This window comes from Xenopus laevis, chromosome 6L, assembly GCF_017654675.1.
Source record: "Xenopus laevis strain J_2021 chromosome 6L, Xenopus_laevis_v10.1, whole genome shotgun sequence".
Classification (NCBI taxonomy): Eukaryota; Metazoa; Chordata; class Amphibia; order Anura; family Pipidae; genus Xenopus; species Xenopus laevis.
In genome coordinates, this window is record NC_054381.1 from 117,396,945 (window position 1) to 117,418,780 (window position 21,836).

The 21,836-nt window shown below is 40.9% G+C and overlaps 1 protein-coding gene across 4 annotated transcripts in view; it reads right to left on the reverse strand.

Annotated features, from left to right (window-relative positions):
* Nucleotides 1-304: 304 nt before the first annotated feature.
* The window catches only part of ss18.L (synovial sarcoma translocation, chromosome 18 L homeolog), a 33,615-nt gene continuing 12,083 nt past the window's right edge, over nt 305-21,836 (reverse strand). Inside the window, exons 5-11 of one of the 4 annotated variants that reach the window (XM_018266285.2) lie at nt 20,568-20,789; nt 18,942-19,106; nt 17,791-17,895; nt 9,225-9,317; nt 8,061-8,183; nt 5,164-5,297; nt 305-1,823 (exon numbers count right to left, since the gene is read on the reverse strand). In XM_018266285.2, coding sequence (XP_018121774.1) covers nt 1,797-1,823; nt 5,164-5,297; nt 8,061-8,183; nt 9,225-9,317; nt 17,791-17,895; nt 18,942-19,106; nt 20,568-20,789 — 869 coding nt within the window. In that variant the 3' untranslated portion in view covers nt 305-1,796. 4 annotated transcript variants of the gene reach the window in all.

Below are 21,836 nucleotides of genomic sequence, written 5' to 3' on the forward strand. Positions count from 1 at the left end.
TTTTAAAGGGTGACCAGGAAATACTAGCTGCTGATTGGCGGATATAGGTTATAAGAAACGTTTAATACATAACCCCCATTCTGTTTAACTGAACAATGTAAATATCCTGCATGTGAAAATATATATTTGGCCACTCCCCTTACCGCAGAGAGGCCATAAGGTAAAGAGCCTTAAAAAAAAAACATGTATGGTTTAATGGAAAAATGACTGCATTTTGGCTTAGCATTTATCAAGGATCACCACCATTTTTTTTTCTCCCAAAATAGCCCTTAATAAAACACCCCATTAACATTTTAGAACAAAATGAGAAGTCTGAAATAATTTATTTAAGTACATTTTAAATAGCAATGTAAGTACACTATTGTAAGTTTGGCACAGAACCCTCAAAAAAAAAAAAAAAAGGAATAATACTGCCCATAATGTTTAGATTAAACGGGAAAAAAAAATATTCATCTGCTATAAAACATACAAAGTCTCATTAAATCCTTACTTTCCATATCATTGATTTGTTTGGTCGAATAGATTAGTTTTGGTTGAAATTTTGAGTTTTTTTTATACCTCGAATGAACTCACAACTTGAATGGTTTCTTATTTCATAAAAAATCAATTCAGTTTGGGGTTAACAACCCAAAAACTAGAATTAATGAAGTTTTTTTGGGCAAAACTCTCCGAAAAAATCTTGAACATCATGAAGGCTATTAACATCTTCAAATGGTTCAAGGGACCTCTGCCATTGACTTCTACAGGCCCTCGACAGGTTTTAGGTGGTATTTTTTTCAGATTCTATTTCCAGGGTCGGAGTATAATAAATTCTACAAAAATTCAACCAGAAAAATGGATTTCGACCATAAAACTGCTCAAAAGTTGGAATTTTTGTGGAAAACACAACTCGATTCTTAATAAATCTGCCCCTAAAAATGGGATATGAAAAAAATAAAAAAAGGGTAAAATTCAGTTCACTTCCATAATTCAAATGATATTGCATAATGACCCAAAAAGGCATTTATAGTAGCCCGTGCTTCAACAAAAAGAAAAAAAAGCAACTTACAAAAAGACAAGCAGATTTGTGTCTTCTGTAAGTGCACCTGATTTTTGTACGTTGTGAGGGTTACTCAAATGTATGTATAAATACAAATGAGTTTCCTCATGACATTTTTCTGTTTTTCTTAATGAAATACATTGAAAAAAGTGTTTATAAAAACTTTTCTTTGTTGTAAGACGAATAATGGCAACTCATGTTTCATGCAACCAAACAGCAGGCAATGTTGTGATGACTTTACAATAAATTTCTTTTATCAATAGAGGAACGCTGCATCAACTTCAAAATATTACAATAGTATGGTACATAGTAGAAGACTGAATTATTATAAGTTTTTTTGGCTAAATTGTCCTTCATCCAAGGTTAGGCAAACAGGTCCTTCTTGGAGTACTAGTTTGCATATAACCCAGGATAGAATGCTTTTGTCCGATACTACACAGTCCCAACAAGTAGAAACCAACATCCTGTAATCCAAATCCAAGTTTTATGCTTTAAAAGTCTGTCATTGACAGCAGTGGTGCCTTGCCATTTTTTTTTTAATGCAACAATGCCATCTAGAGTACAGGAATTGTATAAGCCTTGGTAAAATAATAACTGTATCAGTTTAAATATAAACCCACATTTACTGAAATGCATACAGTGAATTCATATGGATTTCCCAAATGTATAGTAAAGAAAATTAATAGGCAAAATGTCCACAGTTCGGAGGAAGCAATACAACATCTACAAGGACAGACTACAGGGATACATAATCTCTTCATTGTTGGTAGTTTCCATATTGAGCCTGAAATGAGAGAAAATACAGAATAAATATTACTAACAAGTCTCTAACAAGCGCCCAAATAACACAGTGGCACTACACAATAGAAGGGTATACACAAACATACAAATTACACACATACTGACTGACACAAGAGGTAAGAGCTGCCATATTCATTTAAAGTGGACCTTTCAACCAGACATAAAAAGCTGTATATTAAAAGTCCTTTTAAAATTAAACATGAAATCTAAATTCTTTTTTTTATTAAAGCATTCATAGCTATTGTAAGCTCATTCAAAAATCTCAGCTGTCAATCAAATATTGTCTGCCCCTCCTCTATACCTTAGGCGGAACAAGCAATTAATTTCACTTTCCATTCAGCACTTTCTATTTGTCACTGCTCTCCCCACATCCCCCCAAGTTCACCATTTAATTGTGTAACCAGTGGATGGGCATCAGACCCCCCATTCTGGTGCACAAACAAGACTTTAAGATGATGCAAGGCTTGCCTTAATAACAGTGTCCACAACATGGCTCCTGCCTGCTTGCTGTAATTATGAGTTCCCAGACAGATGGAAACAAGATTTAAATAATTTATACAGTGTAATTAAAGTTAATTTTGCTTGACTAACATGATAAAATAGGATTTGGATTATTTTTTTGGGTGACTGGTTCCCTTTAAAAACGCACATATTTAAAACATATAGCTGTATTTTCTATTCCCCCCCTCAAATTTTTTTTAGAATGCCGTGTTAAAAAGGTTGCAGTGCATCAATGTCTAATGGTCAACATGCATTCTAGTAGATTTTGTAAGTCTGAGGCTAAATATAACAAAGAAAAGAAAGATGAGTGGCACTCGTGGACATTCTTCTTCACTAGAATCAACTGAAACAGCTACAGGAGGCTATCATATATCATGTGTTTTGGGCTATGCCCTTAGTCATGAATACATTAAATATAACCAAAGCCAAAGAATGACAGTAGAATAATATGCAAAATACAGCAGAAAGCAGCAATGTGAAAATGAAACGTCACTCCACTTGTTGCCCAAATTAACTGCAGTCACACCCTGTTGCAGCCAACTTCCTATAGGACATCAGGAAACCCTAAAAACTTGCTATGCATTTCACAGGGGGGCCGCAGAGTTCTGGGCATGTGCATGGGAGGTAGATATTGTACATGCTGGTTACATAGTTAAATCGGGTTGAAAAAAAAGACAGTCCATCAAGTCCAACCCCTCCAAATGAAAACCCAGCATCCATACACACACCCCTCCCTACTTCCACACAAATTCTATATACCCATACCTATACTAACTATAGAGTTTAGTATCACAATAGCCTTTGATATTATGTCTGTCCAAGAAATCATCCCAACCATTCTTAAAGGCATTAACTGAATCAGCCATCACAACATCACCCGGCAGTGCATTCCACAACCTCACTGTCCTCACTGTGAAGAACCCTCTACGTTGCTTCAAATGAAAGTTCTTTTCTTCTAGTCTAAAGGGGTGGCCTCTTGTACATTGATCCACTTTATGGGTAAAAAGGTCCCCTGCTATTTGTCTATAATGTCCTCTAATGTACTTGTAAAGTGTAACCATGTCCCCTCGCAAGCGCCTTTTTTCCAGAGAAAACAACCCCAACTTTGACCCTCATAATGTAAGACTTCCACACCTCTAACCAGTTTAGTTGCACGTCTCTGCACTCTCTCCAGCTCATTTATATCCCTCTTAAGGACTGGAGTCCAAAACTGCACTGCATACTCCAGATGAGGCCTTACCAGGGACCTATAAAGAGGCATAATTATGTTTTCATCCCTTGAGTTAATGCCCTTTTTTATGCAAGACAGAACTTTATTTGCTTTAGTAGCCACATAATGACACTGCCCAGAATTAGACAACTTGTTATCTACAAAAAACCCTAAATCCTTCTCATTTAAGGAAACTCCCAACACACTGCCATTTATTGTAGAACTTGCATTTATATTATTTTTGCCAAAGTGAATAACCTTGCATTTATCAACATTGAACCTCATTTTCCAGTTTGCTGTCCAGTTTTCCAACTAAGACAAATCAATCTGCAAAGTGGCAGCATCCTGCATGGAACCTATAGTTCTGCACAATTAAGTATCATCTGCAAAAATAGAAACAGTACTTTCAATGCCCACCTCCAGTTGAAAAGCAAAGGACTTAGTACAGAGCCCTGTGGTAGTGAAAGTTATGAACATGGGAGAGTTTACAGGGCTTTAGTGAGCAGCATTCACCTCAGTAGCCCTTGAAAAATATCTTTGCCAGGACTTTATTTAACTTTTAAAGGAGAAATCAACCTGTGGGGAAAAAAACCCATACCCCCACCCCAGATAGACCTCCCACCCCAGATGGACCTCCCTCCCACCAGGCTAACTACCCCCCCCCCCGGGGAAGTGCCCCATACTCCATACTTACCCCACGGCACAGATTCTGCCAGCGAATTTCCACTTGTCCAACTTCCGGCTCCTCGGTAAGCTGACTGAGAGATTGGCAATTTCCGTAAAATTTCGCGCATGTGCATTTGAGGCAAACCGGCAAACTGCTTCAACTGCGCATGCGCCAAAATACCGATCTCCAAGTCAGCTTAAAGCGGAGCCAGAAGATGGACACATGGAAATATCTGTGCCGAGGGGCAAGTATGGAGTATGCGGTACTTCCCCAGAGGGGTATTAAGCCTGGGGGGAGGAGGGAGGTCTACCTGGGGTGGGGGTACATGGTTTTTTCCCCACAGGTTGATTTCTCCTTTAAGATTTACAGTCACATGTTGAAAAAAAACTACCACAAAACAGTTACAGCTCCAAGAACAAAATGACACAGAGGCCCATTTATCAAAGGTCGTATTTCGAATTTGTGTGAATTTTTCTTTAAATTTGAAAATACTCAATTCGACTGGGAGGTTATTTAAGAAAAAAATTCAAGTGTCTAATAATTGATTAAATGGTTCCCACCTGAAAATTCAAAATCAGATTCGTACGTATCAAATAATTTTTCTTGAATGTCAGGAAGGCTATTAACATCTCCAAATGGCTCAACTGAGCTCTGCCATTGACTTGTACATGAACTTGGCAGGTGTTAGGTGGTGAACATTCGAATAAGGACTGTTTCCATAGTGGAGGTGTGATAAATCTCCCATTCGAATTTACATTCGAATAGGTGGGATTAAAATTCGAATGTGCAAGTTTCTCGAAAATTTGAATTTACTATTCGATCCTTGATAAATCTGCCCCATAAGCTTTTCCTGACTTTATTTCACATCACTCTATGTTGTGCTTTTCCTTGCTTAGAAAAAATGTATAATAAAATCACATCAACAGTTAACAGAGTATGCTTTACCTGATCATAAGCATATGGCCTCTGCTGTTGGGGCTGGGGAGGGCCTGGTTGTGTAGGCCTGTATTGCACATACTGCTGGTTTTGTCCTTGCGGGTAGTTGGGGAACTGAGGTCCAGGAGCACTTTGTGAAGGGGCTAAACAGATGAAGTGGAGATAAAAACTGTAACATACTGTAAAGCAGTATTATGCAGAGACAGAGCTAAACAAGTGTTTCCTCTTCTTTAAAACATCATAGCATTAATGCATCCATATGATAAACATTTAATACAAAACACTTTATTACGCATGAGTTAGCAGCCAGGGAGGAATGAGTCTCATTAAAGTAGGATCTTCAAAACAATGGCAAGAAGGCAAAAGGGATTTTTACAAAAAATTTAATTGTTTTAAAGTAATAAATATAATATATAATGAAGTGTTGCCCTGCACTAGTAAAACTGTTGTGTTTGCTTCAGAAATACTACTGTTTATATAAATAAGCTGCTGTGTAGCAATTGGGCAGACATTCAAAGGAGAAAAGGCTAAGGTTACACAGCAGGTAGCAGATAAACTCTGTAGAACATAAAGGTGTTATCTGTTATCCACTATTTAACCTGTGCAATATAGCCTTTTTTTTCATTTCCTACTCAGCAGCTTATATGAACTATAGTAGTGTTTCTGAAGCAAACACATCAGTTTTACCAGTGCAGGGCAACACTACGGGGCACATTTACTTAGGGTCGAATATTGAGGGTTAATTAACCCTTTGATATTCCACCGTCGAAGTTAAATCCTTCGACTTCGAATATCGAAGTCAAAGGATTTAGCGCTATTCGTTCGATCGAACAATTTTCCTTCGATCAGAAATTGGCTAGAAAGCCTATGGGGACTGTGCTTAGAAGTTATTTAGATGTTTTATTTTAGACTGCTTAAAAAGTTTTCTTTTGTGTAAACACACAATGCGTTTTCTCTTTTTTTATGGTCACATTAAATAGGTAGAGTAGAATGATGGATCACTATTACGCAAAGCTTTGACAAACACTTGCAGATTTGGACTGTTTTCAGAATCTTGGGACACCCTGCTACATAAGTCCTTGAAGACTGTGTAAATGTGGGTCACGCTTGGAATAAGCTGTGTGCTTATTTTGCCTACAACACATGGTACAATCATACTGGATGTTAGTTATGAGAGGGTCTAACTCAGGGGTGTCCAAACTTTTGGCTTCCCTGGGCCACATTGAAAGAAGAAAAGATTTCTGGGGCCACACTCGAAATACACAAACACTAATGCTAGCCTTTGATTTATTTTATTGTAAAAGTAAAAGAAAAGAGGGTATCATAAACCTAGTGAGATTTTTGACATTGCGTTTGAGAAACGAATGTTTCAATATCTGGTTGAATGGAAGTAGTTGCCATTCTCAAGGTGCTCATCAGATAATTTGGTTCTAATTTTACTCTTAGTGTGTTCATTCTTGAAAAAAGTTGCTCACAAATGAAGGCGCTGCATATATCCCTATCATAGTGAGTGATGCCGCTGAAGAATGCTTACCTGCCTTTGTAAGTAACCGAACACTGACTTGTTAACTGTTTTTTCTGCTCTAGGATGCATCACACTGCACACCCCATGTAAAATTTAAATCACACATGCACGCAATTAGCGACCGCATACATACGCTCTCTGTGCGTGACATTGCAACATGAAATTTCCTGGATTGGTGAAGTTCAAGCTGGGCCGCATTCATATCCATCCTGGGCCGCAGGTTGGACACCCCTGGTCTTACCCGTCCACTCTCAAAAAGGACCATACTAGAATCTGCCTGCCACTTCTATTTATAGGCCCTTGCCAGCCTGAAGGAAGAGTTCAACCCAAACCTGCCAACAAGTCTGCACTGACCCGACCCACCGACACTGTTGAAAGGCCTTCGGTGCCGTTTCAGTGATGCTCGGCTGGGGGGCGGAGCAATCCTTCCATAGGCTGAAGTCCTGTTTTGATTCGTAATTAGCCTATGGAAGGATTGTGCTGCCCCCAGACCAGCAGCACTGAAACTGCACCGAAGGTCTTTCAACAGTGTCGGAGGGTCGGGTCAGTGCAGGTTTGCAGGGCGGCTTTGAGGGAAAATATTCCGGGTGCAGCACATGCTTGATACGGACACGTTCCTATGATTTTTATAGGAATGTGTCGGTATCGCTTTAAAGTGTTAAAATGAGGGAAATGTTCAACATAAGTCAATAAACAAAGCACCAAACAGCAATACATTAGATATGTTGGGGGAAATAATATCCAGCACTGTATCTTCTCCTTCACATCCATTTTGATCAAGTGCCTACTGATTTATTATGCCTACTGCATGAAAGAACCAGCTGATTGCGGGATGCAAAAACGAGTCCGCTTTTGAGAAAATCTAGGAATATAAAGCTCCAGGTTGGAATGGTATGCATGTAAATGGACTAAATAGTTCATAGCGAATTTCAGCACAGAAATGCACATAGTAAGAAGGCTGGAAAAGCAGGCCTGATATACATACATTGTCAACATTTCTTGCCATCGAGGGTATTGATATTAAACACTCAAATCAAGCAAAAATATGTACATACATATTTTTTGCATACTTAAGCAATTGAACTATTTTATCTGCAGGGATTTTCTGACTTTTTGTCGCTAAAATGCGATATTGGTCGGGCGAGTCCTACTGAGTGCTTCTGAGAGTTTTCATATCTTTAGGAAATGTCATGGTTTATCCAACAATATACTTTTTCCTTTACCATTTTTTTTCCCCCAATTTAGTTTTTCATTTACCATCACGCAGTTTAATTTATTATTGGCCAGGCTAAAATAAGTAATGTTTACATTGAGAAAAACTTTGGAGATGAATGAAAAACATCTTATGTATGTTAACTTTTGGTGACTAAATGATACTTACGGTAACCTTGCTGCTGACCAGGATAAGCTTGCTGCCCAGCATATTGCTGTTGCTGAGGTGGGTAGCCTTGCTGCTGCTGTGGTGCTTGATAGGTTTCTTGCTGTTGACTGTATTGCGCATTTCCTGAAGCAAATGAGGAAAAACAAAACTTTTTTTTTTTTTGAGTTTCCATTCCATATTTTTACTGCCAACACCAAACAAGAAAAAATTACACAATCAATAAAACAAACACCAAAACAAAAGAAATAAAAAAAAAAAGTCCAGTCCAGTTCACAAATCTAATAAAAAAGTTCTGCAAAACTGGACTAAGACATTTTTACAGCCTCCCTAACAAAGAATTGTCTACTCTTAAAGGAGAAACAAACCCGTAAAATAAAAAACCCTACCCCCCTACCATTTGTAGACCCCCCTCCCTCCTCCCCCGAGCCTAAGTGGTACCCGGGACAAATGCCTCTAACTTTTCACTTACCCTTCGGTGCAGATTCTGAAATTTTTTTTTTTATTTTCGTAACTTTCGGCACATGCGCAGTTGTTCGGGGCCAGAAAATTACTCAAACTGCACAAGCGCCGAAAACTAAGGTCTCTGAAGTTTAGCAAAGAGAAAAAGATGGCTGCCGTGAACTGCGGGGAACAGAATTTGAATGTAGGGGTATGTAATAAGTTATGGGCATTTGCCCCGGGTACCACCTAGGATGGGGGGGAGGAGGGAGGGGGGTCTACAAAGGGTAGGGGTTTTTTATGTTACGGGTTTGTTTCTCCTTTAAGTATTAAAAGTAAAATTAAAAAAAAAGACAAAACAAAAATTTAAAAACATTGAACAATTAAGGACAACTGAAAGCACAGACTAGCTACATAAGATCAGCAAGCTGGTACCTAACAACAATGTGTGCATGTAAACATGGCTTTTAGTGCAGGCATCTTTCAGTTTTAATTTATTTTGTGTAGAAACTTCTTGAAGCAGCCTGCAGGATAATATAATGAGTGCTTTTCGAAACACTATGAGAACAATATATTTTCAAGGGTGATACTTTTAACAACCAAGCTCCTAATTAATAAGGAGTTTACGTGGACATCTGATTACCATTCTTAGTGTTGTAAGGCGATGTAGACTGAGATGTGCATATATGTGTTTGTGTGAGTATGTGTGTGAAGGTATATAGATACCTCCTTCGTAGTAATGTTGTGAGGAATCCTCGTAAGGCCTATCGTAGCCTTGTTCAGGATACGACGGTTGCTGATAACCGTAATCATTATGACCTACATCAATTCGACAAGAAACAGGAAGAAACGTTAATGGCCTTTTGATGGAGATGCATAAAAGTAACTGAAGTTCTTGTAGTTCATGACTCAAAAAATATTTTCACATCTAACAGATTTAAGCACAGAGCAGGTTGAAAGAAACACAAATGGTGGTTGTTGTGTTTTAGATATGCTTTCATAATAATTCAGTAGGGAAGTATAATTCTAGTATACAAGGGTGGCAGTCCTTTCATGAACTCAGTTGAAGAAATGATGCCTTGGTATAGTGCTGATCTTGATTATTTCACACATTCAAGTAAAGCCTTGAAGTGCAAGCAGTAAAAACCAATAAATCATTAGGATCCATTATAATGTTCTACTTTGGTGGAGCAACTAATTGTTCATAGAAATGAAGAGGCTGTATGCTTCAAAAACTGTGTTGCCCTGCATTGTATATTCCCCTTCTGGGCAGGGAAATCTCTGCCACAGAACTGGAGAATACTTCCCCTGCCGATGTCCAACAGATTGTTTTGAGTTCTATTAATCTACCAAAAGGTTTTACTCTGGCACAGAGTTCTACCAGTGACCACAACATGGAGGGGAGCCACTTGGAGATGCTGACCTTTTCTAACCGTGTCATGGCAAATGTAAAAGCATTTTTTTTAAACTGAAAGCAAATATCATACTTAATTATTCCCAAAGTAAATACTTTGAAAGGAACATACACACCACATTTATACTTTTTTTTTTTTTTTTTTTAACACAAGCAAAATACAGTCATATGAAAAAGTTTGGGAACCCCTCTCAGCCTACATATTAATTGAGTCCGCTTTCAACAAAAAAAAGATAACAGTGGTATATCTTTCATTTCCCAGGAACATCTGAGTACTGGGATATTTTCTGAACAAAGATTTTTTTTTTTTTTTTTAAATTTGTTTTTATTAACTTTTTCAAAAAGACATACAAAAGTACAGAAGAAAACAAAAGAAAGTCTTACAATTGTCTACCTAGGGTAGTCAGAGGTTACATATTAGGTACAACAAAGCGATATGCCTGCATTTGCTTCATGAAGAGCAACACAACCATGCCTAAGTCACTGCTTGAAATGAGTGAGTAGCAGTGTCAGGCAACTCAAGCCAAGGACCCCATATCTTTAGGAATTTTTCGGGACACCCTCTAGCTAAATACACAGCCTTCTGCAGGGGGAGAATTTCGTTTATTAATCGTTTCCATCGACTTAAAGAGGGGGGGCAAGTATCCTTCCAGGTCAGCAAAATGGCTTTCTTAGCATAATAGAGTAGTTGCAAATAAAATAATCTCTGGCAACGGGGAAAATTAAGTGGTTCAGTGAGACCCATTAGACATAGCTCCGGGGAGCGAATATTCGGTAAGTCAAAGCTAGATTGAATATAATCTAGTACCGACCCCCAGTAACCTTGTATACTAGGGCATTCCCAGAACACATGGAAGAGAGTACCAACCTCCACACCACATTTGTAGCATGTGTCTGGTGTTCCCGGGTAAATCTTGGCAAGTCGTTGGGGGGTGAGATACACCCTGTTGAAAAATTTTATCTGTATCAGTCTATCCCTATTTGAAATGAAAAGTTCTGGAATCTGCTCTATGACACCCTTCCAAGCCTCCTCATCCATAGTTGGGATATCTACTTCCCATTTTAGGCGTAAACGTTCCACATGTGAGCCCGAGGATTTCTGTAAAATAGCGTAAATCCATGATATGGCTTTTTGGAGCCCTGGCTGCCGGAGATATCTTTCAAGCGTACATTGGTTTAAGTCTAAGGGACGGAACCGAAACTGGGCCTGAAAGGCATGGCGCAGTTGCAGATAGCGAAATATCATATTAGATGGTAGCTGATGCTCTGTTTTCAAGGTCTGGAAGGGTTTAAGCTGCCCTCTCTCTACAATATGGGTTAAGTATTTGATTCCCATAGACGCCCAAAGCCCAGAATCGGGAAGCCCCTTAAAATGTTGAAGTTTGGAGTTCTCCCATAAGGGGGTACCAGGCGACCAGGTATCTTGGCGTGGGTACATGCGCTTCATATATAGATTGAAAATTTTTATCACTGGGGTCATAGATGAAGTATGGGGAAAAGCGGAGTTCTCTCCTCTGTACAAATGATTTGCCAGGGCCTCAAGTGAGGTGGCACACGCCGCTTCCACCAAAAGGGCATGATTATTCATATCTACCGTCAGCCACCAGTGAGCATAAACCAGTTGTGAGGCATGGTAATAAAGTAAAAAGTTTGGCAACGCCAGGCCTCCCCCTGATGTAGGGGACTGTAGGGCTGCTAGGCTGATACGGGGGGCTCGATTCTCCCAAAGAAAGGAGCTGGTTATTTTATCCAGTTGTTTGAACCAGCTTTGGGGTATATATGTTGGGGCATTATGTAACATATATAAAAATTTAGGCAGGAAAATCATTTTGACAAGGTTCGCCCTTCCCACTAGGGAGAGAGGAAGGTTGGCCCAGGTCGTAGTTTTCCTGCGGTATTCCTGTAAGACAGGGTCTAAGTTGTTGGGTATATATTCTTTGGGGTCTCTATGAATTATCACACCTAGATACTTAAAGGAGCTAGTCCATTGCAGAGGAGAGGGGGTTCGGGCCAGGGGTGGTATCTGATCGATTGGGAATATTGTAGATTTCTCCCAATTTACTCTAAGCCCAGAGTGAGCACCGAACTGGTCAACCACTTGCAGAAGCCTAGTTAGCGAGGCCCCCGGGTCTGCCAGATATACCAGCATATCATCGGCATACAAGGACACCTTCTCTTCCAGCTGACCTAATCTGAGACCAACTATGCCTGGATCTCTGCGAATCTGAACGGCCAGTGGTTCTATCGCTAACGCAAACAGAAGGGGGGAAAGAGGGCAGCCCTGCCTCGTGCCTCTATGTAGCTCAAACGGTTCTGAAAGGTAGTTGTTGACTTTGACCTGCCCCGTTGGGGATTTATACAGAGCTTTTATCCACTTGACAAATCTGTCCCCCAGACCAAAGCGGGCCAGGACCTCCCACAGATAAGACCACTGGACAGTATCAAAGGCCTTGGCCGTGTCCAATGAGACCACAACCCTCACTCCCCTGTTATCATGGTGGGCTTGAATATTTGTATACAGACGCCTAATATTGATATCTGTTGCTCTTCCTGGCATGAAGCCAGTCTGATCTGGGCAAATCAGATGCTCTATTACCCCTTTAAGCCTGGTAGCCAAGACCTTGGCAAATATCTTAATGTCTGCGTTCAGTAACGAAATGGGACGATATGAGTCGCACAAGTGGCTGGGTCTGCCCTGTTTTAAGATCACAGTTATCGTCGCTAAAGAGCAGGAGAGCGGGATACTGCCGGACTCAGCAGAATCATTAAAAAGTGAGGCCAGGATAGGGGCCAACAGAGTAGCATTCGCCTTGTACCACTCAAGCGGTATTCCATCCGGGCCGGGGGCTTTATTATTAGGGAAGTTAGCTATTGCGTCTTTAATCTCGTCGGCCGAAATAGGGGAGACTAAGGATTCAATCTGTACACCAGTTAGTTTTGGGAAGGGTGTCAGCTCCAAATATTCTTCCATTGCGGTCCTATCGTAGCAACCTGATTGATATAAGTCCCTGTAAAAAATCCCAAAGGCATTCGCTATTGCTTTAGCGTCTAAGAGCTCCTCCCCGGAGGGTGCAATCAATCTAGGTATGACTGTCAGCTGCGTGGGGTCCTTCGCTAAAAGCGCCAGCAATTTGCCACTCTTATCCCCTCTATCATACCAGGCAGCCCGCCTATTCACTTCGAACTGGGAGTATTTATCGGTAAGCAGGAGGTCTATAGATCTTTGCGCTGCTGCTAAGGCTTGTCTGTGTGAGGGGCTATCTCCCTGAGTCAAGTTGTTCTCAGCTTCCAGTAGGTCCGTCTTGGCCCTCTCTATGTCCCCCTCTACTCTAATACGCTCCTTCTTAATGAGTGAAATATAAGCACCCCTAGTCCACGCTTTACATGCGTCCCAAACTGTTGCTGCTGCTGCAGTATCTGCATTTATTTCCCAAAATTCTTTCAGCTGGGGCTGGAAACTCTCTAGTACACAATGGTTGTGAACCCATTTTGGGGCCAAACGCCAAGGGTAAGTCTGCTCAGGGCCTGGGAATTGGAGGGATAATTGTAGGGGTGCGTGATCAGAACACACCCGGGGTAGGAAATCAGCATTTATGACAAGGCGGAGTGCCTCTTGGTTAGCTAAGGCGAGGTCTATGCGGGACAGTGCAGAGGTTGCTACAGTGAAGCAGGAGTACTGCTTAACATTGGGATGTTTGCACCTCCACGCATCTAGTAGTCCCGCTCCTGCTATCCAGTTAGAAAAAATTGAGGAGTCCTGGGCTAAAGGCCTGAGCCTGTCCATGGAAGAATCAGGGACTGCATTGAAATCCCCTAACCACAGAGTCGGGTACTGCCCCATATTTGCTACATGCATTAGTATCTCATCGAGAAGGAGTACAGTAAAAGGGGGAGGGACATACACATTAATGAGTATTAGGCATTGATTCAACAACAGGCATTTTAAGATTACATATCTACCTTTCGTGTCAGTTCGCAGGTCTTCTACTCCCAGACCTAGCCCCTTCCTAGTGAAAATTGCCACTCCCCTGGAGTGCGAGGAGTATTCGGCATGATAAAGGCTGCCCACCCAAGCCCGTCTCAGTGCCAGTACTCTTCTCCCCGTGAGATGTGTCTCTTGGAGCATACAGATATCTGCCCTTGTTTTTTTAAGATAATCTAAAATAATAGAGCGTTTGATGCGGTCATTCAAACCACGCGTGTTCCAAGACACTACTTGTATCGTTTTCTGTCTAGACGCCATGACTATCCATCCCACAGGGACCTAACCTGAATGTTCAGGAGGAGACCTAGGCCATGCTTGAAGCCCTGAGTAATTGATGCGGGTAGAATTGTAAGACAAAGCAGTAAGAAAAACATATAAAACATGTAGATAGGAAGCCCAACTTGAGTCAACAAGTTATCCCCCACCCGGTACCCCCCCCCAACCCGGGGATACATCAGTCCCTAAACAGAGTACAACTTTAACTACTAGGGAATGTAAACCAGTATTTCCCCCTAACTGCAGTAATGCCCTGTGGGGCCTTTAGAAGTGCTGCGCATAAGCTCCATCTAGTCAGTTATTTTTTTTTTGGGTGACGAGTGACCAACGTAATTCTGTCAAATGTGGTCCCACCTTTTGGTACAGGAGGAGAAACAGAATATCAAAATAAAACATAGTATGCTAGCCTCGAAGATGCTATGAGTCACAGAGACTGTCTTTTGGTGGTGAGGGAATCCAAAATCAACTCAGTATAAGTCATAATCAGATGATTGGACCCGTAAACACAAGGGAAGCATTTAGAGAGAGACGGGAAAAAATTCCAAACAGTTCGTTGACATTAAACACAATATACGACCTGACAAAGCTCCAACCTCCGGACTATGGAGTGGGACGTCTGGGAGAGGAAGGCCGATGCTCCAACCACTGGATGATGTCACCCGGGGCATCAAAAAAAAGAGCTTTTTCCCCATCCAGGATCCTCATTTTGGCTGGGTAAAGCATGGCATATTTAATCCCCCGCTCTCTCAATCTGCGGCGAGCCTCAGTGAACGTTCCCCTTTTTTTCTGGATCGTAAGCGAAAAATCAGGATACAGAGAGACTCTCGCATTTTGGAAGGTAATATCGCCTTTTTCTCTAGCAGCTCTTAAAGCGGCATCCCGATCTCTGTAATTAAGCAACTTGAGGATCAATGGCCGCGGTGGTGCTCCCGGAGGCAGACGCCTGGCAGGAACCCGGTGTGCTCTTTCAACCACGAAGTGTTGGGAGAAGGTGGAGGGACCCAAAGTGTCCTGTAGCCATCTTTCAATGAAGTCTTCGGTTTTTGCTCCCTCACATCCTTCTGGCAGGCCCACTATTCTGAGGTTAGATCTACGGTTGCGGTTTTCCAGGTCGTCCACTCTAGAGGCCATAATCGTGTGTTCCCTCTGGAGGTGTTGTACTTGTTGGCCGAGTGTTCCCATCTCGTCCTCCAGCAGCCCAGTCCTGCGTTCCACCTCTGTCGTGCGCTCACGGACTGCCTGCAGGTCCTGCCTCAGGAGAGAAAGGTCAACACGCACCTCTTCAATTTTCGAGGTGAGGGTCGAACTGGTAGCTGCGAGTTTGGTGGTAAGAACCTCTCTGGAGTCCGCGATTGCCTGCAGAAGGAGTTGAGTGTCTGGGGCCGCCGGCCCTGGATCCTGTGGAGCAACCGCTGCTGAACCCTCCAGCTCATCAGAATGGGCCGTGTCGTCACCCTGACTTGGCTCTCGTGATGCTTTTGTGGGTTTTGTATAGCCATCAATCCGTTTCTGTGCAGCTTTTTTTTTCTCCATCTCCTCTCTGCAGGGACACCGTCCCTAGTGGGTTGCTTGTAGTCAGGACTCGCAGTAACAGGTGGGTCAGGCAACACTCACCCAGGATAATATCAGGGGTATGGAGCTAAGGCACAGCGCCTTTGGTTAGTTCATTGTTTCCAGCCACACAGCCCCCTTCAATGTGTGATCTCAACTGCTGGACAGGATACTAGTGGTATGGCCCAGGGGATTGGGTAAGGCAGCCAGGTAAACCCTCTCTCTGCAGGATCAGGATGTGTAGGGCCGGATGAACCTCCCCTGCTTGGCTGTGGTACAATATGCAGGGGGCCCCAGAACACTGACAAGGCTATACAGTGGCTGCTGCGGGCTGTAGATGGGTCCCCAGGGCTCCAGCACCACTCACCCCACCGTCTGATGTCAACCCCGTGTCCACCACGACGTCCCCGAGGTGCTGCAAGAGGAACCGCGCTGATGGTAGGGCCGCGGGCGGGTTCCGCGTTTACGCAAGGCCGCGGCTTCAGGCCTAGCGCTAGGCCGCAACCCGTCCACCGCTTATACAAGTGCTGGGCGGTGCGGGCTTGCAGGAAACGGCTGCCGGATGGTGCCCCAACCCTCCTATAGAGCCCCGGTAGGTGGAGTGCCTGAACAAAGATTTTTAGTGAAGCAGTATTGTTGTATGAAATTAAATCAAATGTGAAAAACTGTCTTGTGCAAAAATGTGGGCAACTTTGTAATTTTGCTAATTTGAACGCATGTTACAGCTAAATACTAATTATTGCAACACCAAATTGGTTGATTAGCTCGTTAAGCCTTGAACTTCATAGGCAGGTGTGTCCAATCATGGGAAAAGGTATTTAAGGTGGCCAATTGTTGTGCTTCTGTTTGACTCTCCTCCTCAAAGCAACTCTCAAAAGATCTGAAAACAATGATTTTTCAGTATCATGGTTTAGGGGAAGGCTACTAAAAGCTATCTTTTTTTTTTGGCGTGGCGGAAGAAGAACACCGCATTCCAAGAAAAACACCTGCTACCTACTGTCAAATTTGGTGGAGGTTCCATCATGCTGTGGGGCTGTGTGGCTAGATGATTTGAAACAGGCTGTCTATGCTCGACAGCCATCAAATTTAACTGAAGTAGAGAGATTTTGTATGGACGAATGGTCAAAAATACTGCTATCCAGAATCCAGACACTCATCAAAGGCTATAGTAGGCGTCTAGAGGCTGTTACATTTGCAAAAGGAGGCTAAGTATTGATGTAATATCTCTGTTGGGGTGCCAAAATGTATGCACCTGTCTAATTTTGTTATGATGCATATTTTTTGTTAATCCAATAAACTTTATGTCACTGCTGAAATACTTTTCCATTTTTTTTCCATTTCCATAAGGCATGATATATATTAAAAGGAAGTTGTTACTTTAAAAGCTCAGCCAATGATAAACAAAACTCCAAAGAATTAAGAGGGGTTCCCAAACTTTTTCATATGACTGTAAACTGAAGAATTTATGCTGGTAGTGTATTTAGTAGGACAGTGACACAAAAATGGCAATGTCATATAGTCTGTTTCAAGGGTTACATAGAGATCAGTTCAGCATCAACAATACCCCAATGCCTACAGTATTTTAGATCATTGCACAAACAGTATTAAGTCAGGACATTATTGAGAATTCACAGAATTCTTTATATGCTTTAAACTCTACGTAAACAGTAGAGCTACTACAAGCTACTGTCCTTTGTAAAATTAAGAAATCCTGATCATTATGCATAAACTCTTAACATAAAAAACAAGGCAATACTAATAGAAATGTATCAGCCATATCGCCTCAATTTTGAGAGTGTTTGTAGTGCACTACAAGAGCATTTATGGTCTGCCTGAGTTTTGTAATTAACTACAATACTTATGTTTTTTGTAATTTGTGATTACACTTCCATGTATACTTCCTGTGAATTTATAATACACACGCACATCTAAATGTGTACTGGCATATGTTTTACGGTGTATTATTTATCTGACAAACAAAGGTCAAAACTGCGCTAGCAGTAATTAGACTAAGCTTGAATGGAGTTATACAACAGGCTAAAAGAAAAACATGTTAGTGAAATTACCTTCTGGGTAGTATTGCTGATTCATGCTTTCTGGGGGACCTTGAGCACCATGGCTATATTGTTCTCCATAATACTCTTCCTGACCAGAGAATTGTTGGGGTGGACCTAAAAAAGCAATAATATAAAAATAGCATATTTTATTCAAAATCACATACTATTTGAAAAAAAAAGTATATGCATTGAGTTAAGCGATTTAGTACTAGAACACCTGAATAGGAAACCAGTTTTGATGGTAACAAAGCAACAGCAGTGGGTGTCTGCATATTATTATACACTGTCAAGTGAACAACAGGCCCAGGAGTCACAGGCCCAGGGCAGGAGTTTTCATAAGCCTGAGCCCAAATATATCAGTTATAACCCAAGGAGTGTGCATTGCATTGTTAAAATGGTCTCCTACTCTTACATTTACAGAGATTAACATCTCATTAAAGGGCACCAACCATAACTATAATCATTTACTAAATAAATACACTATGTGAAAGTTCAAGAAATCTGATTTTTAAAACAGTTAGAATAGTTTGTATAATGTAAATTATCAGCTCACTATACCTTCGGTAAAATCTCCCTGCCACTGCAGTTCTAGTTGAGGCAGGCATCTTGGATTTCGCTGGCTCCTCCTGCCTATATCTTCCCAGCCAACTATAGCTCTGAAATCTCGCACATGCTCAGTTGAAATTCCTTGGTTGCCTAGGAACCCTTCTATTTTAAAATCAGCCCAACCTCTGTGTTAGCTGCTGTTCAGTAGTGCTGCCACCTTCTGGAAGTTAGTGTGTGCCCTTCATTTGCATAATGACATCACCAGAAAGAGACAAGATAAGGAAATCTCGTGATACTTCTAGTGGAGGAGTTAACTAAAACAAGGCATTCTGGGTAGAATATTCAGGGCAGTGCTACAATCTGAGCATGCTCATGAACTCATTTGCATGCTACTGTCACAGTATGGACTCCAAAGTGAAAGAACCCATTTGACAAAAGGGATTTTTTAAAAACTTTTTTTTTTTTTTTTCCAAAAAACTGGATATGTAGTTTTATTAAACATGTTTAGGTTGTACTGGTCAGATTGTTAATGTGTTTGAGTTTGGCTGTGATAGGTGCCCTTTAAGATTCTTTTTGAAAATGATGTGCTAATCAAAAACTGTTCATCATGTTACCTTGCTGAGAGGGTCTGTATGGTGGAATTTGCCTTTGCCCCATCATATGATTTCCTTGGTTAACTTGGCTCATCATGCCTATTGGTGGCTGTTGTCCCTGATAATGTTGTCCTCCCTGAGGTATAGTATACTGCTGTGAGGGAGGCTGTTGGTGCATCATAGCAGCTAAATAAAAAAATAGAAAATTAATGTTTCAGTAACAAAGAATTCAGGTAATGATTTCTCTTAATAACGTATTAATGAGAACAGTATACAGGATGTTCAACTGGTATCCTAGTAATCAATTTTAGTCTTTGTTTTTACCAAGTATTGCAGAAAATGTTTTGATCTACACAACCTGTAACATTAAAGGGATTGTTCAGAATAAAAATAAAAACTTGGTAAATAAATAGGCTATGCAAAATAAAAAAAATTTCAATATAGTTAGTCAACAAAAAATGTAATGTATAAAGGCTGGAGTGACCGGATGTCTAACATAATAGCCAGAACACTACTTCCTGCTTTGCAGCACTTTTGGTTTCCATGGATTGGTTACCAGGCAGTAACCAATCAGTGACTTGAGGGGGGCACATGGGTCATAACGGTTTGCTTTTGAATCTGACCTGCATGTGGAGGAACAATTGCAAACTCCCTGAACAGTTATGTCCCATTGGCCGCCCTTAAAGTCGCTGACTAACTCAGAGTTAGAGAACTGCAAAGCAGGAAGTTATGTTCCGGTTATTATGTTACACACCCAGTCACTCCATCCTTTACAGATGACATTTTTGGCTAACTAACTATATTAGAAACACAAAGGGGGTTAAGGGAACACTTCAATGTTAATTAAAGTGGAACTATCTAAAAAAAAATTCAATATAAGTTTCATGTCATGGAAATATAAATTTTAAATATGATCAATTAAAGATTATGTACAATTTCTGAAATCATCAAGTTATATTCACTAGCAATGATCTTTCTACATGCAGCTTTATGTTGGAATTGATTATTTTGAAAGACGGTTATACATTGGCTTGCAAAACACAAATATACTTGTCATAACAGTCAATCAAAATCTGACTCAAGCTCCTGCATGAAGAGAGAGATTGCTGAAGAGAAATACTGAGTATTTTTACATTGATTATATTTGAAAGGTTCCTTATTTCCTTGAGATGAAGCTCATTCAATTTTAATTTTCAAGAGAGAAAAACTAGACCCTATTATTATTGTAAACTCCATTGGGACAGGGACTCAATACCTCTGAAAAGTGTAGAATATGTTGGTACTATATTAAGAATAACAGTGTTAATGTTACGTGGTCTAACAAACGGCATTGGAAATTGATGTGCTTTGAGCTCCCAACTAACCTGTTTATGTAAATATATACCCAAAATGTAAGTACAGGTATAAGAAGATGCCTAACTGGTAGGGTCATATTTATAAAGCAGAGCAAAAAGTGGCTATTGAAAATAAATTGACACCACCGCTGACACCATAATACATTATGTAAAATTGTACATATTTATACCAATATCTACAAATAAGTAGATTCACAGATGAATGTGAATATGAATGAATATTTAATCCTTTTTTTGGTTGAAACTATTCATACACCATTATAAATACGCCATTCACTATAAATGAGAATACCTTGATTTGGTTGCATGGTTATATTCGGCCGAGGACCATAATTGCCCATGGATTGGCCTTGGTTCATGGTCATCTGATTCTGGGCTGGAATATTTTGTGAGGATGGCACAGAATGGTTATAGCCTCCCATGGAACCATGGTTGTTCGAAGGCATGTTCATGGAACTATTTGGCATATTATGTTGTCCAGGGGCTGGACCTTGCATAGCGATATGGTTTGGTCCTAAGAGAAGAGTGGAGTAAAATCATTGTAGATTTCAAACACAAAATCGAACAACACATTTTACATAAATTTCAATTCCATTTAAGTTTCGGTTGGAGAGCAGCATGTATTACCTATAAACAGACTGTACCATTCAAATGATGGAGATAATTTGGATCAGTAGCCACCATTATCCCATGGTAAGCTACATTACACATAGTTGTAACTGGTTTTCTGGATTATAATGAAACCTGACAAACATTTACCCCAAATCTCACACTAAGGCTAATGACACAAATGGCATTTTCTTCATCGGAAAAAAAAAAAAAAAACAACCCTTCAGCCCGTATTCAGTCCCCCACTGCCCCCTATATGTATGCACTGACAGTTGTAGAATCTGTCTGTCACTGCACACAAATTACAGCCACAATATTCACATGTGCCATTAGCTTAAACAACCCACAGGCCAGTTCTGCAACTTACTGCCACAGTCTATAGAGCTCTTTGCTGAGAACAAGTGCAGTGTGCAAAATAAATTTCTAGCACAAACTGACCCCTAAATCGCAGCAGAATAACAGCTGTGAGATGATGATGCCTTTGACCCTAATGCAGCAAATGTGCATCAGACTCAATTGTGCTAAAAAAATTTGAGCACAAATCCCCAGGGGCCAACTTTATCCACATGGCCTGGTCCTGCCACCCCAACCCCCCATACAAGAATTCTGGTCTAAAATAATGGAGACTCTAGCAAACGAACTGGACACACCACAGATAGTGGACCCAGCAGTCTGTATGTTAGGAGTAATAGACGGGGTACTACCCACCAATGCAGCCAGAGTTCGGTTCCAAACACATTCTATGCTAAAAAACCAGTGAGCATGCACTGGATGGGAGGAACTCTTCCCTCCTTAACCTTTTGGAGACGTCTGGTATATGAGCTCTCCCCCTTATAAAGCTAACTTACGAGGAGAGCACATGACAAGTTCAACAAAATTTTGGGGGACTGGTGTGATCAGTATAGTCACGCGCAGAATGTCAAATGCTCTAACCAGCGATAAAATTCTCTTA